At 48.7% G+C, this 18,995-nt stretch overlaps 1 protein-coding gene across 1 annotated transcript; it reads left to right on the top strand.

The window, feature by feature from the left end:
• Window positions 1-225: 225 nt before the first annotated feature.
• On the top strand, window positions 226-18,703 carry LOC128297194 (histone H3-like). The gene is made up of 2 exons (XM_053032797.1): window positions 226-624; window positions 18,293-18,703. Exons 1-2 carry the CDS (start codon window positions 226-228, stop codon window positions 18,701-18,703), a joined length of 810 nt encoding a protein of 269 aa, XP_052888757.1.
• Window positions 18,704-18,995: the final 292 nt, after the last annotated feature.

Raw genomic sequence — 18,995 nt, 5'->3', positions numbered from 1 at the left:
GAGTAACAATAAGGCTACGCACAATGTTTCGCTCTTTTATACACTTACCCGCAGCACACGCACACGCTCTCACACCACTGGTACACGATCGGATCGGAGTATGTGTGTGCGTGGAGCGAGGTTATAAAAATGACGATCTGGCCTCGCATACCCACATTCCGAACCTATCGTCGACACAACACAGACGTCTTTACGTTCCACTAATAAAACCGCCGAACCAGTGAAATGGCCCGTACGAAGCAAACTGCCCGTAAGTCGACCGGAGGTAAGGCTCCGCGCAAGCAGCTGGCCACCAAGGCTGCTCGCAAGAGTGCCCCGGCCACCGGAGGAGTGAAGAAGCCGCATCGTTACCGTCCGGGAACCGTAGCCCTGCGTGAGATCCGTCGCTACCAGAAATCGACCGAGCTGCTGATCCGCAAGCTGCCCTTCCAGCGTCTGGTGCGTGAAATTGCCCAGGACTTCAAGACCGATCTGCGCTTCCAGAGCTCGGCCGTGATGGCCCTGCAGGAGGCCAGCGAGGCGTACCTTGTCGGCCTGTTCGAGGACACCAACTTGTGCGCCATTCATGCGAAGCGCGTCACCATCATGCCGAAAGACATTCAGCTGGCTCGTCGCATCCGCGGAGAGCGTGCCTAAATCTTCGCCCGTATCCCCCCCCCCGGGGCTCCTCTTCCATCGATCGTCGAGGGGCTTCACTCAAACGGTCCTTCTCAGGACCACCACAAATGTTAACCAAAAAGATATGTGTCGATTTGTCCGTACCTTCTTCCGTCCGTAGTGGCTCGTTAGTGGTGATGGTATTGAAACAATTTCGTATGCGTTTATGTCGCCCGGTCGGTGCAGAGAGCCCGTGACCGTATCCGGGTACAACAAAAGCTGCGTGTGTCGAAAAAACGTTTGTTTACGCGATGAGCAACACACCATCTTCACACGACAGGATCGACTTTCTGTCCGACGGGTAAATAAAGCCAAAGAAAGCCAGCAATGGCAGGCCTGGACGGCCGGTTAAGCAAAATGAAATAAGGGGCAGCCCAGAAAGTCAAAAGACGCGTTTTCGATTGACCGTTTGGCGATCGATCGTCAGAAGATGTGCTTCCGATGCTGTTACACTGTGCGAGACACGGAACATTCTTCTTCTCGTGCCAACTCGTGTTTTGTACCCGCGCCCCTTTGCTTTCCGCTCACGGGTTCACATGAACGCGTCGAAAATTATGCTTTATTTTATTTAAACTTTAATCTTTTGCCCACCGTGTGAGAGGGAATGTCAAGCAGAAATATATCTTTCGTATGGATGCGTTTTGTGGTCCTGAAAAGGACCGGTTTGGGTAGATGCGAACGAACTGCGCTTCGACGCTTCGAATTACTTCGAGCTGGTGTACTTGGTGACAGCCTTCGTGCCTTCGGACACGGCGTGCTTGGCCAGCTCACCGGGCAGGAGCAGACGGACGGCCGTTTGGATTTCGCGGGACGTGATCGTCGAACGCTTGTTGTAGTGCGCCAAGCGGGATGCTTCGGCAGCGATGCGCTCGAAAATGTCGTTCACGAAGCTGTTCATGATGCTCATCGCCTTGGACGAAATGCCGGTGTCCGGGTGGACTTGCTTCAACACCTTGTAGATGTAGATAGCGTAGCTTTCCTTGCGGGTCTTCCTTTTCTTCTTCTTGTCCGACTTGGAGATGTTTTTCTGGGCTTTGCCAGACTTCTTCGCGGCTTTTCCACTGGTTTTCGGGGCCATTTTGCTTCGATTCACGCACTGATGCTCACTAACGGAGAGTCAAAACCTTTCTGATAGAGAACTACGACTCTCAGGTTCGTTTATATTCCGGTTTTCGGATCACTCTCGGGTATTCGACTTGAGTGCGTGCAGGCAGCATAACTCGGGGTATTTAATCGCACCCTGTTCAAATTTTCATTCAGAATACAAGCACTCTCCGAACAGTGAGCATCGTTGCGAACGCACTCTCATCTAAACCGAAGCTATCAACAATGTCTGGCCGTGGCAAGGGAGGCAAAGTGAAGGGAAAGGCAAAGTCCCGCTCGAACCGTGCCGGTCTGCAGTTCCCGGTTGGCCGTATCCATCGTCTGCTCCGCAAAGGCAACTATGCCGAGCGCGTCGGTGCTGGTGCACCGGTGTATTTGGCTGCCGTGATGGAATACTTGGCCGCTGAAGTATTGGAGTTGGCAGGAAACGCTGCCCGAGACAACAAGAAAACTCGCATCATCCCGCGTCATCTGCAGCTGGCCATCCGCAACGACGAGGAATTGAACAAGCTGTTGTCCGGCGTCACCATTGCCCAAGGTGGTGTGCTGCCCAACATTCAGGCCGTGCTGCTGCCAAAGAAGACTGAGAAGAAGGCTTAAGGCTTCTCCCAATCTCTCTGCAAACCCCCCCAAAACAAACCGTCCTTTTCAGGGCGACAAATCGATTTACATAAAAGATGTTTGTTCGACCATCTCTTCTGAGCTGATATCAAACCGGCGCAGCATTACCTAATCGAAGGTAAATCCAGTGAAAAAACACAAGCAATCGCAATATGCGGGAAACCCCCTGAGAAACGTCATCACTTTTCGTGTTTTAAAATCTTTGGTCGGAGGTAGACTCCTCTGACCGTGCTGGTGGTACCGAGCAATGGATGAAAAGCTAAAAGCAGTGCCCCACCAGCAGCCTACCTGCTATCGTACCTGGAATGACCGATCCTACGAAGGAAAAATAACTTCCACTTTCCACCCAAAAGGAGCCCTGTACAGGTACCGTACCTGGTCGAGGGTCTGAAGCGCAACAATTGTTAAGAAAATTCCCAATGCGAATGAAACAAATTAGCCCACGAATGGGCACCGAATATTTCAGTCTATTTTTAGCCCACCTGTATGCAGCCCTAATGGCAGATATTTCTTATTTTCTAAATAAACACGACGCCTACTGCGATGCATCGGGCTGAACGCTTAACGCTGATCACTACACCATCGACCCTAGCAACGAAACCCCAAACCATGCATGCAAATGAATATGGAACACAATCTTACCTTCAGTAGTGCGCAGCGCACGGCTTCACGCACTCCTTTCAAGCAATTGCGGTGCACTCAGCACAGTATTTTCACCACACACCAAGTCACTTCACTACATAGAGACGAATGTCGCCGCAAGTCGCAAAGTCTCTATAAGCAGAAACAACAACAACTTCACTACACCGCCCCTGCTTCTCTGATCTTTGCAGCAGCAACAACAACAACAACAACAACTTTGTTTTTTAAAAGAGTATTTTTTTAGCGAACCCCGCGGAGGATTTCGCTGCCCCACGCACTGGGCGCCGTCGCGGTTCGTGCATCGTTTCACGCACGCATTTCACCAGCAAAAGCCGCCTTTTTGGCGGTAATCTTGCGCAGGATGGGCCGACGCACCATGCACCGAAACTCCGTCACGATTTGGATTGTCCATCGTCCTTTCCGCACACACGCTCATGCACATTTCACCAGCAGCAGCAGCAGCAACAACAACAACAACAACAACTTTGTTTTTTAAAAGAGTTTTTTTTTAGCGAACCCCGTGGAGGATTTCGCTGCCCCACGCACTGGGCGCCGTCGCGGTTCGTGCATCGTTTCACGCACGCATTTCACCAGCAAAAGCCGCCTTTTTGGCGGTAATCCTGCGCAGGATGGGACGACGCACCACGCACCGAAACATCGTCGCGATTTGGATTGTCCATCGTCCTTTCCGCACACACGCTCATGCACATTTCACCAGCAGCAGCAGCAGCAACAACAACAACAACAACAACTTTGTTTTTTAAAAGAGTTTTTTTTAGCGAACCCCGCGGAGGATTTCGCTGCCCCACGCACTGGGCGCCGTCGCGGTTCGTGCATCGTTTCATGCACGCATTTCACCAGCAAAAGCCGCCTTTTTGGCGGTAATCCTGCGCAGCCGACGCACCACGCACCGAAACACCGTCGCGATTTGGATTGTCCATTGTCCTCTTTCCGAACACACGCTCAAGCACATTTCACCAGCAGCAGCAGCAGCAACAACAACAACAACAACAACTTTGTTTTTTAAAAGAGTTTTTTTTTAGCGAACCCCGTGGAGGATTTCGCTGCCCCACGCACTGGGCGCCGTCGCGGTTCGTGCATCGTTTCATGCACGCATTTCACCAGCAAAAGCCGCCTTTTTGGCGATAATCCTGCGCAGGATGGGCCGACGCACCACGCACCGAAACACCGTCGCGATTTGGATTGTCCATCGTCCTTTCCGCACACACGCATACGCACATTTCACCAGCAGCAGCAGCAGCAGCAACAACAACAACAACAACAACTTTGTTTTTTAAAAGAGTTTTTTTTTAGCGAACCCCGCGGAGGATTTCGCTGCCCCACGCACTGGGCGCCGTCGCGGTTCGTGCATCGTTTCACGCACGCATTTCACCAGCAAAAGCCGCCTTTTTGGCGGTAATCCTGTGCAGGATGGGTCGACGCACCATGCACCGAAACACCGTCGCGATTTTGATTGTTCATCGTCCTCTTTCCGAACACACGCTCATGCACATTTCACCAGCAGCAGCAGCAGCAGCAACAACAACAACAACAACTTTGTTTTTTAAAAGAGTTTTTTTTTAGCGAACTCCGCGGAGGATTTCGCTGCCCCACGCACTGGGCGCCGTCGCGGTTCGTGCATCGTTTCACGCACGCATTTCACCAGCAAAAGCCGCCTTTTTGGCGGTAATCTTGCGCAGGATGGGCCGACGCACCACGCACCTAAACACCGTCGCGATTTGGCGATTGTCCATCGTCCTTTCCGCGCACACGCATACGCACATTTCACCAGCAGCAGCAGCAGCAACAGCTATGTTTATAAAAACAATTATTTTTGGGGCGAACCCCGTGGAAGATTTCGCTGCCCCTCCGCCCGACGCACTGGGCGAGGCACCGTCGCGATTAACGCACCGTCCCGCGAAGCGCTTTTCGCACATTCACACACACACGCGCGTTTCTTCCGCCATTTTACCACCCGCACTTTTTAATGCCAATCCTGCGCAGGATTAGCCGTACGCGCACTGCTTCTTACCTCTCTGTCTCTCGACTAAGCGTCGCACTCTTTGTTCATGCTCGACATGCTCGATGTTGCTGGTTCGCGAAGGACGACAAAATGAGCCGGCGCCATCTTGAAATTGGCCCCTGTTCAACACTACTTTTAACACTACACGCACTTACACACACTAATACATCCGGATTGACGACGCGCGCGGACCAACTGTTCCAGTTGGCTGTTCGACGAGGACTGTGCCGAGCTCGGGACATTCGGTTACTAATTACCTTCAGCATACGAACGAGAGTGCCGAAAGTGGATCTCTCTCGCTAACTACCACCACTACTACTACTATTCGCGCAAATGTGGTTCTGTCTCACTACTCTCGCTACACAATCGCACACAATCGTTTCAAAGCACGAAGCAATATGAAGTCGCCACACATTTTTGCAATTCCACTACAGACATATCCATTTGCGTATGCTATTATCACCGTACAATCAGTGAAAGCAACGAAGGATACGTATGTGAATTCAGAATAGATACAGTATATGCGTACAAAAATGCAGGATTGGTGGTACATTTCATGTTAGATCTTAAAACAGAAACATATTTCGCTAGTTAGTACGACACGTAGGTGCAGAAATAGGTGCGCTGCTTAAAACTAGCCGGCCAGACACACGAACGAAGCGTGCGCTCTTCATTTGTGTGCTGCATTGGTGATCGAAATTTCTGCGAATTGTCAACCGATGCTCCCTCTCGCTCGCACACTCGGTGGCGACAAGAGGAGACTCGTTTTAGTGGAAATTTCCACCTAACGGTACCGATCGCCGTGTACGCGGTCACATTTCCTGATAACTTTTGGCACGAGCTCAGCATGCACACACACACACAGGATTACGTGCGAGAAGGAAAAAACCGACCTTTGATTTGAATACGCATGGCAACGCGAGCCCCCACCCATTTTGGAAATATTTAATCTCTATACTTCCACTAATTTACGCATTACGTTTTGTAACATTTTCAGATAATTTTTTTTCAGACTATCTAATCGGCCCGGTTACAGGGCTGTGCAACAGAATTTTGTTGTGTACGCAAACTCAAAGATGTTTTAAAAAGAGGTTTTCTTCCCAATTGGAGGATGTTGTTAATTTTATTTTATTTAGTTTAATAAATTATCAAATTTCTCACCTCGGGCCCATTTGGCTCTCATAAAAACCTATTTGGCAAAGCATATTCCAAGTCGCTTTGAGCTTTTGTTGTTGTTATTAGTTTTAACAGACCTTGAGCCTTGATGACTTCGTTCTTCTCTTAGTCTGATATATATATATATATATTGATCTTAGTGGTTGATAAGTCCCGAACCTTGGTCATTTATCACGAATGAAATGTATCGTAACAATATACGTCACGTCGTGTTTGCGTGCAGCTCCCATCTGGATCATATGCAACATATCATTTTAACATGAGTATTCTAAATTACAATGAAGCACTTCTTAATATTTTTGCGTCAGATCCCCAGTTGCTTGCTATGCATTTATGCTTTTCGTAGGCATCGCACATAATTTCGTCGAAAGTCGACGTCTTTCACAATCAGATAAAAGCAACTGATTGGATATATCTAAGGTTAAGTAGCCATCCACATTCAGGTACCACAGATTTCCCATGTTTTTTTTTCTAACTTTTTCCTCACAGACAGTATATTTGAGTCATGTCTTTCCAGTAACAGACACACACATGTTTAAATTTCATAAGGTGCCATTTAATCAGATGTAGCGGCGCCAGTCTTCTTTAGATAGGACCGGTACAAAATTACAACCCAACCAATCCCTCGTTCCCAGGAACAACTATCCAGGTTGCGGGTAAATAAAGTTAAAAGGCCCAGAATTTGCTGGCCAATATCTCTTGATGTTGTGCTTGTGTCATGGGTTATTGAAATACAGAGGATTTGAAAAAAATATTGACCCTACTAAAAATCTTCTCGGTTACCTGGTTTGATAAAAATTTCTCTATTTAAACTGAGAAGTAAACAACATAGCACAACAACAGCAATTACTCCTGAAACAATCTCGCATTTCTTTTAGTGAAAAATAAAACATGAAAAATTGCAGCGAATCAAGCAGTAAACTTTAACTTTAAAATATTTATAAGCTACTGTAAAGCATGGTATTGTTTTAGAAAATAATGCTGCTATTTTCGTGGATTGAACGACCATTTCTGGTCTTCCTTGATTTGTATTCATCAGGATAGTGAGTCGCTCACTTGGCACTTGGAAGCGTTGGAGCGGCCCGGTGGTTTGATGGTAGCGACCCTAGCGATCTTCACACGATCGGACCTGACAAAAATCCCATCCGGATCAATCACCCGTACTCAGGACTGACTATCCAGCTTCGGGTAAATAAAGATACAGAAAACCAGAAATGGCAGGTTCAGACCTCTTAGAAGAAGTGAGTGCTGCGTACGGGGGTACGGCTCGAATAGGTCGTTTAAGAAACCGTTCCCCGTTCTGTATCACCGACCAAAATTAAAATCTTTTTGAAAATCTTGTAAAGGATCCGACTGAAAATGCAAGAAAACGCGCGAATACCCAAGGACAACACATAAAAACATTCACAAATTGCGCGTCTGTGGACGTCGATCCGTGTAAAAAACTTCCATTTGGTAAAATCATAGTATGCATGGAAAAATAAATTGTTGGCGAGGGAATCATAGAAGGCGTTGAAAGATAGCAGTTTAAAGAAGAGCTGGGAAATCAAAACGCTCCACTTAAAAACTTGATCCAAGGGTGTTGGAAATAATGTTACCATGGAAACGTTATGAGTCGCCTCCAACTAAAATTTGTATAGCGATAATTTTCAGATAATTCTTCTATTTTTCGGATGAAATAAATTAAGCTCGCTGCCCAAATGCGTGAAATATTTAATGTTTGTTTTAAAAAAGACTAGCAATTGTGTGAAATGCTTCACAATTGGTTTTAAAACGGTCAATGTTTTAGCTTTGCAATAAAATGACTACATAATACAGTTGAATTGCGGATTCTTGTGCCATCACACACATTCCCGAACACCGTAGCACGTTCATCATACTACGGAGTATTGACACACTCACAGTAGCTGAACCGTCCACAGGATCGACGCGATGCTCATCGCTTCTTCTTCTTCTTCTTGGCTTCGAAGACGCTCGGCTGCGTGATACGTTTACCTCGGGACACAGTTGTACCCCATAGACGGTAGATGAGGCTAAGGATTCGACTCACAACCTTACGTTGAACGACACACTTCATAGCGATCGGAATCATAGGAAAGAATATTTTGATGCAAAGAATGTGTGGTCCTGATAAGGACCGTTTGTTGAGATGAGCGTCGAACGTGCGTCGGCTGGCGGGTTTAACCTCCGAAACCGTACAGAGTGCGACCCTGGCGCTTCAGCGCGTACACTACGTCCATCGCGGTGACGGTTTTGCGCTTGGCGTGTTCGGTATAGGTGACCGCATCGCGGATAACATTCTCCAGGAACACTTTCAGCACGCCACGCGTTTCTTCGTAGATGAGACCGGAGATACGCTTCACTCCTCCACGGCGGGCCAGACGGCGGATGGCCGGCTTGGTGATGCCCTGGATGTTGTCGCGCAGCACTTTGCGATGACGCTTGGCTCCACCTTTACCCAGACCTTTGCCTCCTTTTCCTCGTCCAGTCATTTCGATGTCGATGCGTACCGTGTGTACCAACCGTACTGTGCAAGAGTTCACGAGTAACAATAAGGCTACGCACAATGTTTCGCTCTTTTATACACTTACCCGCAGCACACGCACACGCTCTCACACCACTGGTACACGATCGGATCGGAGTATGTGTGTGCGTGGAGCGAGGTTATAAAAATGACGATCTGGCCTCGCATACCCACATTCCGAACCTATCGTCGACACAACACAGACGTCTTTACGTTCCACTAATAAAACCGCCGAACCAGTGAAATGGCCCGTACGAAGCAAACTGCCCGTAAGTCGACCGGAGGTAAGGCTCCGCGCAAGCAGCTGGCCACCAAGGCTGCTCGCAAGAGTGCCCCGGCCACCGGAGGAGTGAAGAAGCCGCATCGTTACCGTCCGGGAACCGTAGCCCTGCGTGAGATCCGTCGCTACCAGAAATCGACCGAGCTGCTGATCCGCAAGCTGCCCTTCCAGCGTCTGGTGCGTGAAATTGCCCAGGACTTCAAGACCGATCTGCGCTTCCAGAGCTCGGCCGTGATGGCCCTGCAGGAGGCCAGCGAGGCGTACCTTGTCGGCCTGTTCGAGGACACCAACTTGTGCGCCATTCATGCGAAGCGCGTCACCATCATGCCGAAAGACATTCAGCTGGCTCGTCGCATCCGCGGAGAGCGTGCCTAAATCTTCGCCCGTATCCCCCCCCCCGGGGCTCCTCTTCCATCGATCGTCGAGGGGCTTCACTCAAACGGTCCTTCTCAGGACCACCACAAATGTTAACCAAAAAGATATGTGTCGATTTGTCCGTACCTTCTTCCGTCCGTAGTGGCTCGTTAGTGGTGATGGTATTGAAACAATTTCGTATGCGTTTATGTCGCCCGGTCGGTGCAGAGAGCCCGTGACCGTATCCGGGTACAACAAAAGCTGCGTGTGTCGAAAAAACGTTTGTTTACGCGATGAGCAACACACCATCTTCACACGACAGGATCGACTTTCTGTCCGACGGGTAAATAAAGCCAAAGAAAGCCAGCAATGGCAGGCCTGGACGGCCGGTTAAGCAAAATGAAATAAGGGGCAGCCCAGAAAGTCAAAAGACGCGTTTTCGATTGACCGTTTGGCGATCGATCGTCAGAAGATGTGCTTCCGATGCTGTTACACTGTGCGAGACACGGAACATTCTTCTTCTCGTGCCAACTCGTGTTTTGTACCCGCGCCCCTTTGCTTTCCGCTCACGGGTTCACATGAACGCGTCGAAAATTATGCTTTATTTTATTTAAACTTTAATCTTTTGCCCACCGTGTGAGAGGGAATGTCAAGCAGAAATATATCTTTCGTATGGATGCGTTTTGTGGTCCTGAAAAGGACCGGTTTGGGTAGATGCGAACGAACTGCGCTTCGACGCTTCGAATTACTTCGAGCTGGTGTACTTGGTGACAGCCTTCGTGCCTTCGGACACGGCGTGCTTGGCCAGCTCACCGGGCAGGAGCAGACGGACGGCCGTTTGGATTTCGCGGGACGTGATCGTCGAACGCTTGTTGTAGTGCGCCAAGCGGGATGCTTCGGCAGCGATGCGCTCGAAAATGTCGTTCACGAAGCTGTTCATGATGCTCATCGCCTTGGACGAAATGCCGGTGTCCGGGTGGACTTGCTTCAACACCTTGTAGATGTAGATAGCGTAGCTTTCCTTGCGGGTCTTCCTTTTCTTCTTCTTGTCCGACTTGGAGATGTTTTTCTGGGCTTTGCCAGACTTCTTCGCGGCTTTTCCACTGGTTTTCGGGGCCATTTTGCTTCGATTCACGCACTGATGCTCACTAACGGAGAGTCAAAACCTTTCTGATAGAGAACTACGACTCTCAGGTTCGTTTATATTCCGGTTTTCGGATCACTCTCGGGTATTCGACTTGAGTGCGTGCAGGCAGCATAACTCGGGGTATTTAATCGCACCCTGTTCAAATTTTCATTCAGAATACAAGCACTCTCCGAACAGTGAGCATCGTTGCGAACGCACTCTCATCTAAACCGAAGCTATCAACAATGTCTGGCCGTGGCAAGGGAGGCAAAGTGAAGGGAAAGGCAAAGTCCCGCTCGAACCGTGCCGGTCTGCAGTTCCCGGTTGGCCGTATCCATCGTCTGCTCCGCAAAGGCAACTATGCCGAGCGCGTCGGTGCTGGTGCACCGGTGTATTTGGCCGCCGTGATGGAATACTTGGCCGCTGAAGTGTTGGAGTTGGCAGGAAACGCTGCCCGAGACAACAAGAAAACTCGCATCATCCCGCGTCATCTGCAGCTGGCCATCCGCAACGACGAGGAATTGAACAAGCTGTTGTCCGGCGTCACCATTGCCCAAGGTGGTGTGCTGCCCAACATTCAGGCCGTGCTGCTGCCAAAGAAGACTGAGAAGAAGGCTTAAGGCTTCTCCCAATCTCTCTGCAAACCCCCCCAAAACAAACCGTCCTTTTCAGGGCGACAAATCGATTTACATAAAAGATGTTTGTTCGACCATCTCTTCTGAGCTGATATCAAACCGGCGCAGCATTACCTAATCGAAGGTAAATCCAGTGAAAAAACACAAGCAATCGCAATATGCGGGAAACCCCCTGAGAAACGTCATCACTTTTCGTGTTTTAAAATCTTTGGTCGGAAGTAGACTCCTCTGACCGTGCTGGTGGTACCGAGCAATGGATGAAAAGCTAAAAGCAGTGCCCCACCAGCAGCCTACCTGCTATCGTACCTGGAATGACCGATCCTACGAAGGAAAAATAACTTCCACTTTCCACCCAAAAGGAGCCCTGTACAGGTACCGTACCTGGTCGAGGGTCTGAAGCGCAACAATTGTTAAGAAAATTCCCAATGCGAATGAAACAAATTAGCCCACGAATGGGCACCGAATATTTCAGTCTATTTTTAGCCCACCTGTATGCAGCCCTAATGGCAGATATTTCTTATTTTCTAAATAAACACGACGCCTACTGCGATGCATCGGGCTGAACGCTTAACGCTGATCACTACACCATCGACCCTAGCAACGAAACCCCAAACCATGCATGCAAATGAATATGGAACACAATCTTACCTTCAGTAGTGCGCAGCGCACGGCTTCACGCACTCCTTTCAAGCAATTGCGGTGCACTCAGCACAGTATTTTCACCACACACCAAGTCACTTCACTACATAGAGACGAATGTCGCCGCAAGTCGCAAAGTCTCTATAAGCAGAAACAACAACAACTTCACTACACCGCCCCTGCTTCTCTGATCTTTGCAGCAGCAGCAACAACAACAACAACAACTTTGTTTTTTAAAAGAGTATTTTTTTAGCGAACCCCGCGGAGGATTTCGCTGCCCCACGCACTGGGCGCCGTCGCGGTTCGTGCATCGTTTCACGCACGCATTTCACCAGCAAAAGCCGCCTTTTTGGCGGTAATCTTGCGCAGGATGGGCCGACGCACCATGCACCGAAACTCCGTCACGATTTGGATTGTCCATCGTCCTTTCCGCACACACGCTCATGCACATTTCACCAGCAGCAGCAGCAGCAACAACAACAACAACAACAACTTTGTTTTTTAAAAGAGTTTTTTTTTAGCGAACCCCGTGGAGGATTTCGCTGCCCCACGCACTGGGCGCCGTCGCGGTTCGTGCATCGTTTCACGCACGCATTTCACCAGCAAAAGCCGCCTTTTTGGCGGTAATCCTGCGCAGGATGGGACGACGCACCACGCACCGAAACATCGTCGCGATTTGGATTGTCCATCGTCCTTTCCGCACACACGCTCATGCACATTTCACCAGCAGCAGCAGCAGCAACAACAACAACAACAACAACTTTGTTTTTTAAAAGAGTTTTTTTTTAGCGAACCCCGTGGAGGATTTCGCTGCCCCACGCACTGGGCGCCGTCGCGGTTCGTGCATCGTTTCACGCACGCATTTCACCAGCAAAAGCCGCCTTTTTGGCGGTAATCCTGCGCAGGATGGGACGACGCACCACGCACCGAAACATCGTCGCGATTTGGATTGTCCATCGTCCTTTCCGCACACACGCTCATGCACATTTCACCAGCAGCAGCAGCAGCAACAACAACAACAACAACTTTGTTTTTTAAAAGAGTTTTTTTTTAGCGAACCCCGCGGAGGATTTCGCTGCCCCACGCACTGGGCGCCGTCGCGGTTCGTGCATCGTTTCACGCACGCATTTCACCAGCAAAAGCCGCCTTTTTGGCGGTAATCCTGCGCAGGATGGGACGACGCACCACGCACCGAAACATCGTCGCGATTTGGATTGTCCATCGTCCTTTCCGCACACACGCTCATGCACATTTCACCAGCAGCAGCAGCAGCAACAACAACAACAACAACAACTTTGTTTTTTAAAAGAGTTTTTTTTAGCGAACCCCGCGGAGGATTTCGCTGCCCCACGCACTGGGCGCCGTCGCGGTTCGTGCATCGTTTCATGCACGCATTTCACCAGCAAAAGCCGCCTTTTTGGCGGTAATCCTGCGCAGCCGACGCACCACGCACCGAAACACCGTCGCGATTTGGATTGTCCATTGTCCTCTTTCCGAACACACGCTCAAGCACATTTCACCAGCAGCAGCAGCAGCAACAACAACAACAACAACAACTTTGTTTTTTAAAAGAGTTTTTTTTTAGCGAACCCCGTGGAGGATTTCGCTGCCCCACGCACTGGGCGCCGTCGCGGTTCGTGCATCGTTTCATGCACGCATTTCACCAGCAAAAGCCGCCTTTTTGGCGATAATCCTGCGCAGGATGGGCCGACGCACCACGCACCGAAACACCGTCGCGATTTGGATTGTCCATCGTCCTTTCCGCACACACGCATACGCACATTTCACCAGCAGCAGCAGCAGCAGCAACAACAACAACAACAACAACTTTGTTTTTTAAAAGAGTTTTTTTTTAGCGAACCCCGCGGAGGATTTCGCTGCCCCACGCACTGGGCGCCGTCGCGGTTCGTGCATCGTTTCACGCACGCATTTCACCAGCAAAAGCCGCCTTTTTGGCGGTAATCCTGTGCAGGATGGGTCGACGCACCATGCACCGAAACACCGTCGCGATTTTGATTGTTCATCGTCCTCTTTCCGAACACACGCTCATGCACATTTCACCAGCAGCAGCAGCAGCAGCAACAACAACAACAACAACTTTGTTTTTTAAAAGAGTTTTTTTTTAGCGAACTCCGCGGAGGATTTCGCTGCCCCACGCACTGGGCGCCGTCGCGGTTCGTGCATCGTTTCACGCACGCATTTCACCAGCAAAAGCCGCCTTTTTGGCGGTAATCTTGCGCAGGATGGGCCGACGCACCACGCACCTAAACACCGTCGCGATTTGGCGATTGTCCATCGTCCTTTCCGCGCACACGCATACGCACATTTCACCAGCAGCAGCAGCAGCAACAGCTATGTTTATAAAAACAATTATTTTTGGGGCGAACCCCGTGGAAGATTTCGCTGCCCCTCCGCCCGACGCACTGGGCGAGGCACCGTCGCGATTAACGCACCGTCCCGCGAAGCGCTTTTCGCACATTCACACACACACGCGCGTTTCTTCCGCCATTTTACCACCCGCACTTTTTAATGCCAATCCTGCGCAGGATTAGCCGTACGCGCACTGCTTCTTACCTCTCTGTCTCTCGACTAAGCGTCGCACTCTTTGTTCATGCTCGACATGCTCGATGTTGCTGGTTCGCGAAGGACGACAAAATGAGCCGGCGCCATCTTGAAATTGGCCCCTGTTCAACACTACTTTTAACACTACACGCACTTACACACACTAATACATCCGGATTGACGACGCGCGCGGACCAACTGTTCCAGTTGGCTGTTCGACGAGGACTGTGCCGAGCTCGGGACATTCGGTTACTAATTACCTTCAGCATACGAACGAGAGTGCCGAAAGTGGATCTCTCTCGCTAACTACCACCACTACTACTACTATTCGCGCAAATGTGGTTCTGTCTCACTACTCTCGCTACACAATCGCACACAATCGTTTCAAAGCACGAAGCAATATGAAGTCGCCACACATTTTTGCAATTCCACTACAGACATATCCATTTGCGTATGCTATTATCACCGTACAATCAGTGAAAGCAACGAAGGATACGTATGTGAATTCAGAATAGATACAGTATATGCGTACAAAAATGCAGGATTGGTGGTACATTTCATGTTAGATCTTAAAACAGAAACATATTTCGCTAGTTAGTACGACACGTAGGTGCAGAAATAGGTGCGCTGCTTAAAACTAGCCGGCCAGACACACGAACGAAGCGTGCGCTCTTCATTTGTGTGCTGCATTGGTGATCGAAATTTCTGCGAATTGTCAACCGATGCTCCCTCTCGCTCGCACACTCGGTGGCGACAAGAGGAGACTCGTTTTAGTGGAAATTTCCACCTAACGGTACCGATCGCCGTGTACGCGGTCACATTTCCTGATAACTTTTGGCACGAGCTCAGCATGCACACACACACACACAGGATTACGTGCGAGAAGGAAAAAACCGACCTTTGATTTGAATACGCATGGCAACGCGAGCCCCCACCCATTTTGGAAATATTTAATCTCTATACTTCCACTAATTTACGCATTACGTTTTGTAACATTTTCAGATAATTTTTTTTCAGACTATCTAATCGGCCCGGTTACAGGGCTGTGCAACAGAATTTTGTTGTGTACGCAAACTCAAAGATGTTTTAAAAAGAGGTTTTCTTCCCAATTGGAGGATGTTGTTAATTTTATTTTATTTAGTTTAATAAATTATCAAATTTCTCACCTCGGGCCCATTTGGCTCTCATAAAAACCTATTTGGCAAAGCATATTCCAAGTCGCTTTGAGCTTTTGTTGTTGTTATTAGTTTTAACAGACCTTGAGCCTTGATGACTTCGTTCTTCTCTTAGTCTGATATATATATATATATATTGATCTTAGTGGTTGATAAGTCCCGAACCTTGGTCATTTATCACGAATGAAATGTATCGTAACAATATACGTCACGTCGTGTTTGCGTGCAGCTCCCATCTGGATCATATGCAACATATCATTTTAACATGAGTATTCTAAATTACAATGAAGCACTTCTTAATATTTTTGCGTCAGATCCCCAGTTGCTTGCTATGCATTTATGCTTTTCGTAGGCATCGCACATAATTTCGTCGAAAGTCGACGTCTTTCACAATCAGATAAAAGCAACTGATTGGATATATCTAAGGTTAAGTAGCCATCCACATTCAGGTACCACAGATTTCCCATGTTTTTTTTTCTAACTTTTTCCTCACAGACAGTATATTTGAGTCATGTCTTTCCAGTAACAGACACACACATGTTTAAATTTCATAAGGTGCCATTTAATCAGATGTAGCGGCGCCAGTCTTCTTTAGATAGGACCGGTACAAAATTACAACCCAACCAATCCCTCGTTCCCAGGAACAACTATCCAGGTTGCGGGTAAATAAAGTTAAAAGGCCCAGAATTTGCTGGCCAATATCTCTTGATGTTGTGCTTGTGTCATGGGTTATTGAAATACAGAGGATTTGAAAAAAATATTGACCCTACTAAAAATCTTCTCGGTTACCTGGTTTGATAAAAATTTCTCTATTTAAACTGAGAAGTAAACAACATAGCACAACAACAGCAATTACTCCTGAAACAATCTCGCATTTCTTTTAGTGAAAAATAAAACATGAAAAATTGCAGCGAATCAAGCAGTAAACTTTAACTTTAAAATATTTATAAGCTACTGTAAAGCATGGTATTGTTTTAGAAAATAATGCTGCTATTTTCGTGGATTGAACGACCATTTCTGGTCTTCCTTGATTTGTATTCATCAGGATAGTGAGTCGCTCACTTGGCACTTGGAAGCGTTGGAGCGGCCCGGTGGTTTGATGGTAGCGACCCTAGCGATCTTCACACGATCGGACCTGACAAAAATCCCATCCGGATCAATCACCCGTACTCAGGACTGACTATCCAGCTTCGGGTAAATAAAGATACAGAAAACCAGAAATGGCAGGTTCAGACCTCTTAGAAGAAGTGAGTGCTGCGTACGGGGGTACGGCTCGAATAGGTCGTTTAAGAAACCGTTCCCCGTTCTGTATCACCGACCAAAATTAAAATCTTTTTGAAAATCTTGTAAAGGATCCGACTGAAAATGCAAGAAAACGCGCGAATACCCAAGGACAACACATAAAAACATTCACAAATTGCGCGTCTGTGGACGTCGATCCGTGTAAAAAACTTCCATTTGGTAAAATCATAGTATGCATGGAAAAATAAATTGTTGGCGAGGGAATCATAGAAGGCGTTGAAAGATAGCAGTTTAAAGAAGAGCTGGGAAATCAAAACGCTCCACTTAAAAACTTGATCCAAGGGTGTTGGAAATAATGTTACCATGGAAACGTTATGAGTCGCCTCCAACTAAAATTTGTATAGCGATAATTTTCAGATAATTCTTCTATTTTTCGGATGAAATAAATTAAGCTCGCTGCCCAAATGCGTGAAATATTTAATGTTTGTTTTAAAAAAGACTAGCAATTGTGTGAAATGCTTCACAATTGGTTTTAAAACGGTCAATGTTTTAGCTTTGCAATAAAATGACTACATAATACAGTTGAATTGCGGATTCTTGTGCCATCACACACATTCCCGAACACCGTAGCACGTTCATCATACTACGGAGTATTGACACACTCACAGTAGCTGAACCGTCCACAGGATCGACGCGATGCTCATCGCTTCTTCTTCTTCTTCTTGGCTTCGAAGACGCTCGGCTGCGTGATACGTTTACCTCGGGACACAGTTGTACCCCATAGACGGTAGATGAGGCTAAGGATTCGACTCACAACCTTACGTTGAACGACACACTTCATAGCGATCGGAATCATAGGAAAGAATATTTTGATGCAAAGAATGTGTGGTCCTGATAAGGACCGTTTGTTGAGATGAGCGTCGAACGTGCGTCGGCTGGCGGGTTTAACCTCCGAAACCGTACAGAGTGCGACCCTGGCGCTTCAGCGCGTACACTACGTCCATCGCGGTGACGGTTTTGCGCTTGGCGTGTTCGGTATAGGTGACCGCATCGCGGATAACATTCTCCAGGAACACTTTCAGCACGCCACGCGTTTCTTCGTAGATGAGACCGGAGATACGCTTCACTCCTCCACGGCGGGCCAGACGGCGGATGGCCGGCTTGGTGATGCCCTGGATGTTGTCGCGCAGCACTTTGCGATGACGCTTGGCTCCACCTTTACCCAGACCTTTGCCTCCTTTTCCTCGTCCAGTCATTTCGATGTCGATGCGTACCGTGTGTACCAACCGTACTGTGCAAGAGTTCACGAGTAACAATAAGGCTACGCACAATGTTTCGCTCTTTTATACACTTACCCGCAGCACACGCACACGCTCTCACACCACTGGTACACGATCGGATCGGAGTATGTGTGTGCGTGGAGCGAGGTTATAAAAATGACGATCTGGCCTCGCATACCCACATTCCGAACCTATCGTCGACACAACACAGACGTCTTTACGTTCCACTAATAAAACCGCCGAACCAGTGAAATGGCCCGTACGAAGCAAACTGCCCGTAAGTCGACCGGAGGTAAGGCTCCGCGCAAGCAGCTGGCCACCAAGGCTGCTCGCAAGAGTGCCCCGGCCACCGGAGGAGTGAAGAAGCCGCATCGTTACCGTCCGGGAACCGTAGCCCTGCGTGAGATCCGTCGCTACCAGAAATCGACCGAGCTGCTGATCCGCAAGCTGCCCTTCCAGCGTCTGGTGCGTGAAATTGCCCAGGACTTCAAGACCGATCTGCGCTTCCAGAGCTCGGCCGTGATGGCCCTGCAGGAGGCCAGCGAGGCGTACCTTGTCGGCCTGTTCGAGGACACCAACTTGTGCGCCATTCATGCGAAGCGCGTCACCATCATGCCGAAAGACATTCAGCTGGCTCGTCGCATCCGCGGAGAGCGTGCCTAAATCTTCGCCCGTATCCCCCCTCCCGGGGCTCCTCTTCCATCGATCGTCGAGGGGCTTCACTCAAACGGTCCTTCTCAGGACCACCACAAATGTTAACCAAAAAGATATGTGTCGATTTGTCCGTACCTTCTTCCGTCCGTAGTGGCTCGTTAGTGGTGATGGTATTGAAACAATTTCGTATGCGTTTATGTCGCCCGGTCGGTGCAGAGAGCCCGTGACCGTATCCGGGTACAACAAAAGCTGCGTGTGTCGAAAAAACGTTTGTTTACGCGATGAGCAACACACCATCTTC

Source organism: Anopheles moucheti, chromosome 2 (assembly GCF_943734755.1).
Source record: "Anopheles moucheti chromosome 2, idAnoMoucSN_F20_07, whole genome shotgun sequence".
NCBI lineage: Eukaryota > Metazoa > Arthropoda > Insecta > Diptera > Culicidae > Anopheles > Anopheles moucheti.
This window is presented reverse-complemented; position numbering and strand designations above follow the sequence as displayed.

What these genes read in the sequence shown, in the direction of transcription:
- LOC128297194 (XM_053032797.1), top strand. Translation starts at nt 226, where the DNA reads ATGGCCCGTACGAAGCAAACTGCCCGTAAGTCGACCGGAGGTAAGGCT. An exon ending in TGGCTCGTCGCATCCGCGGA is followed by an intron (nt 625 to 18,292) that starts GAGCGTGCCTAA and finishes CGAACCAGTGAA; the next exon opens with ATGGCCCGTACGAAGCAAAC.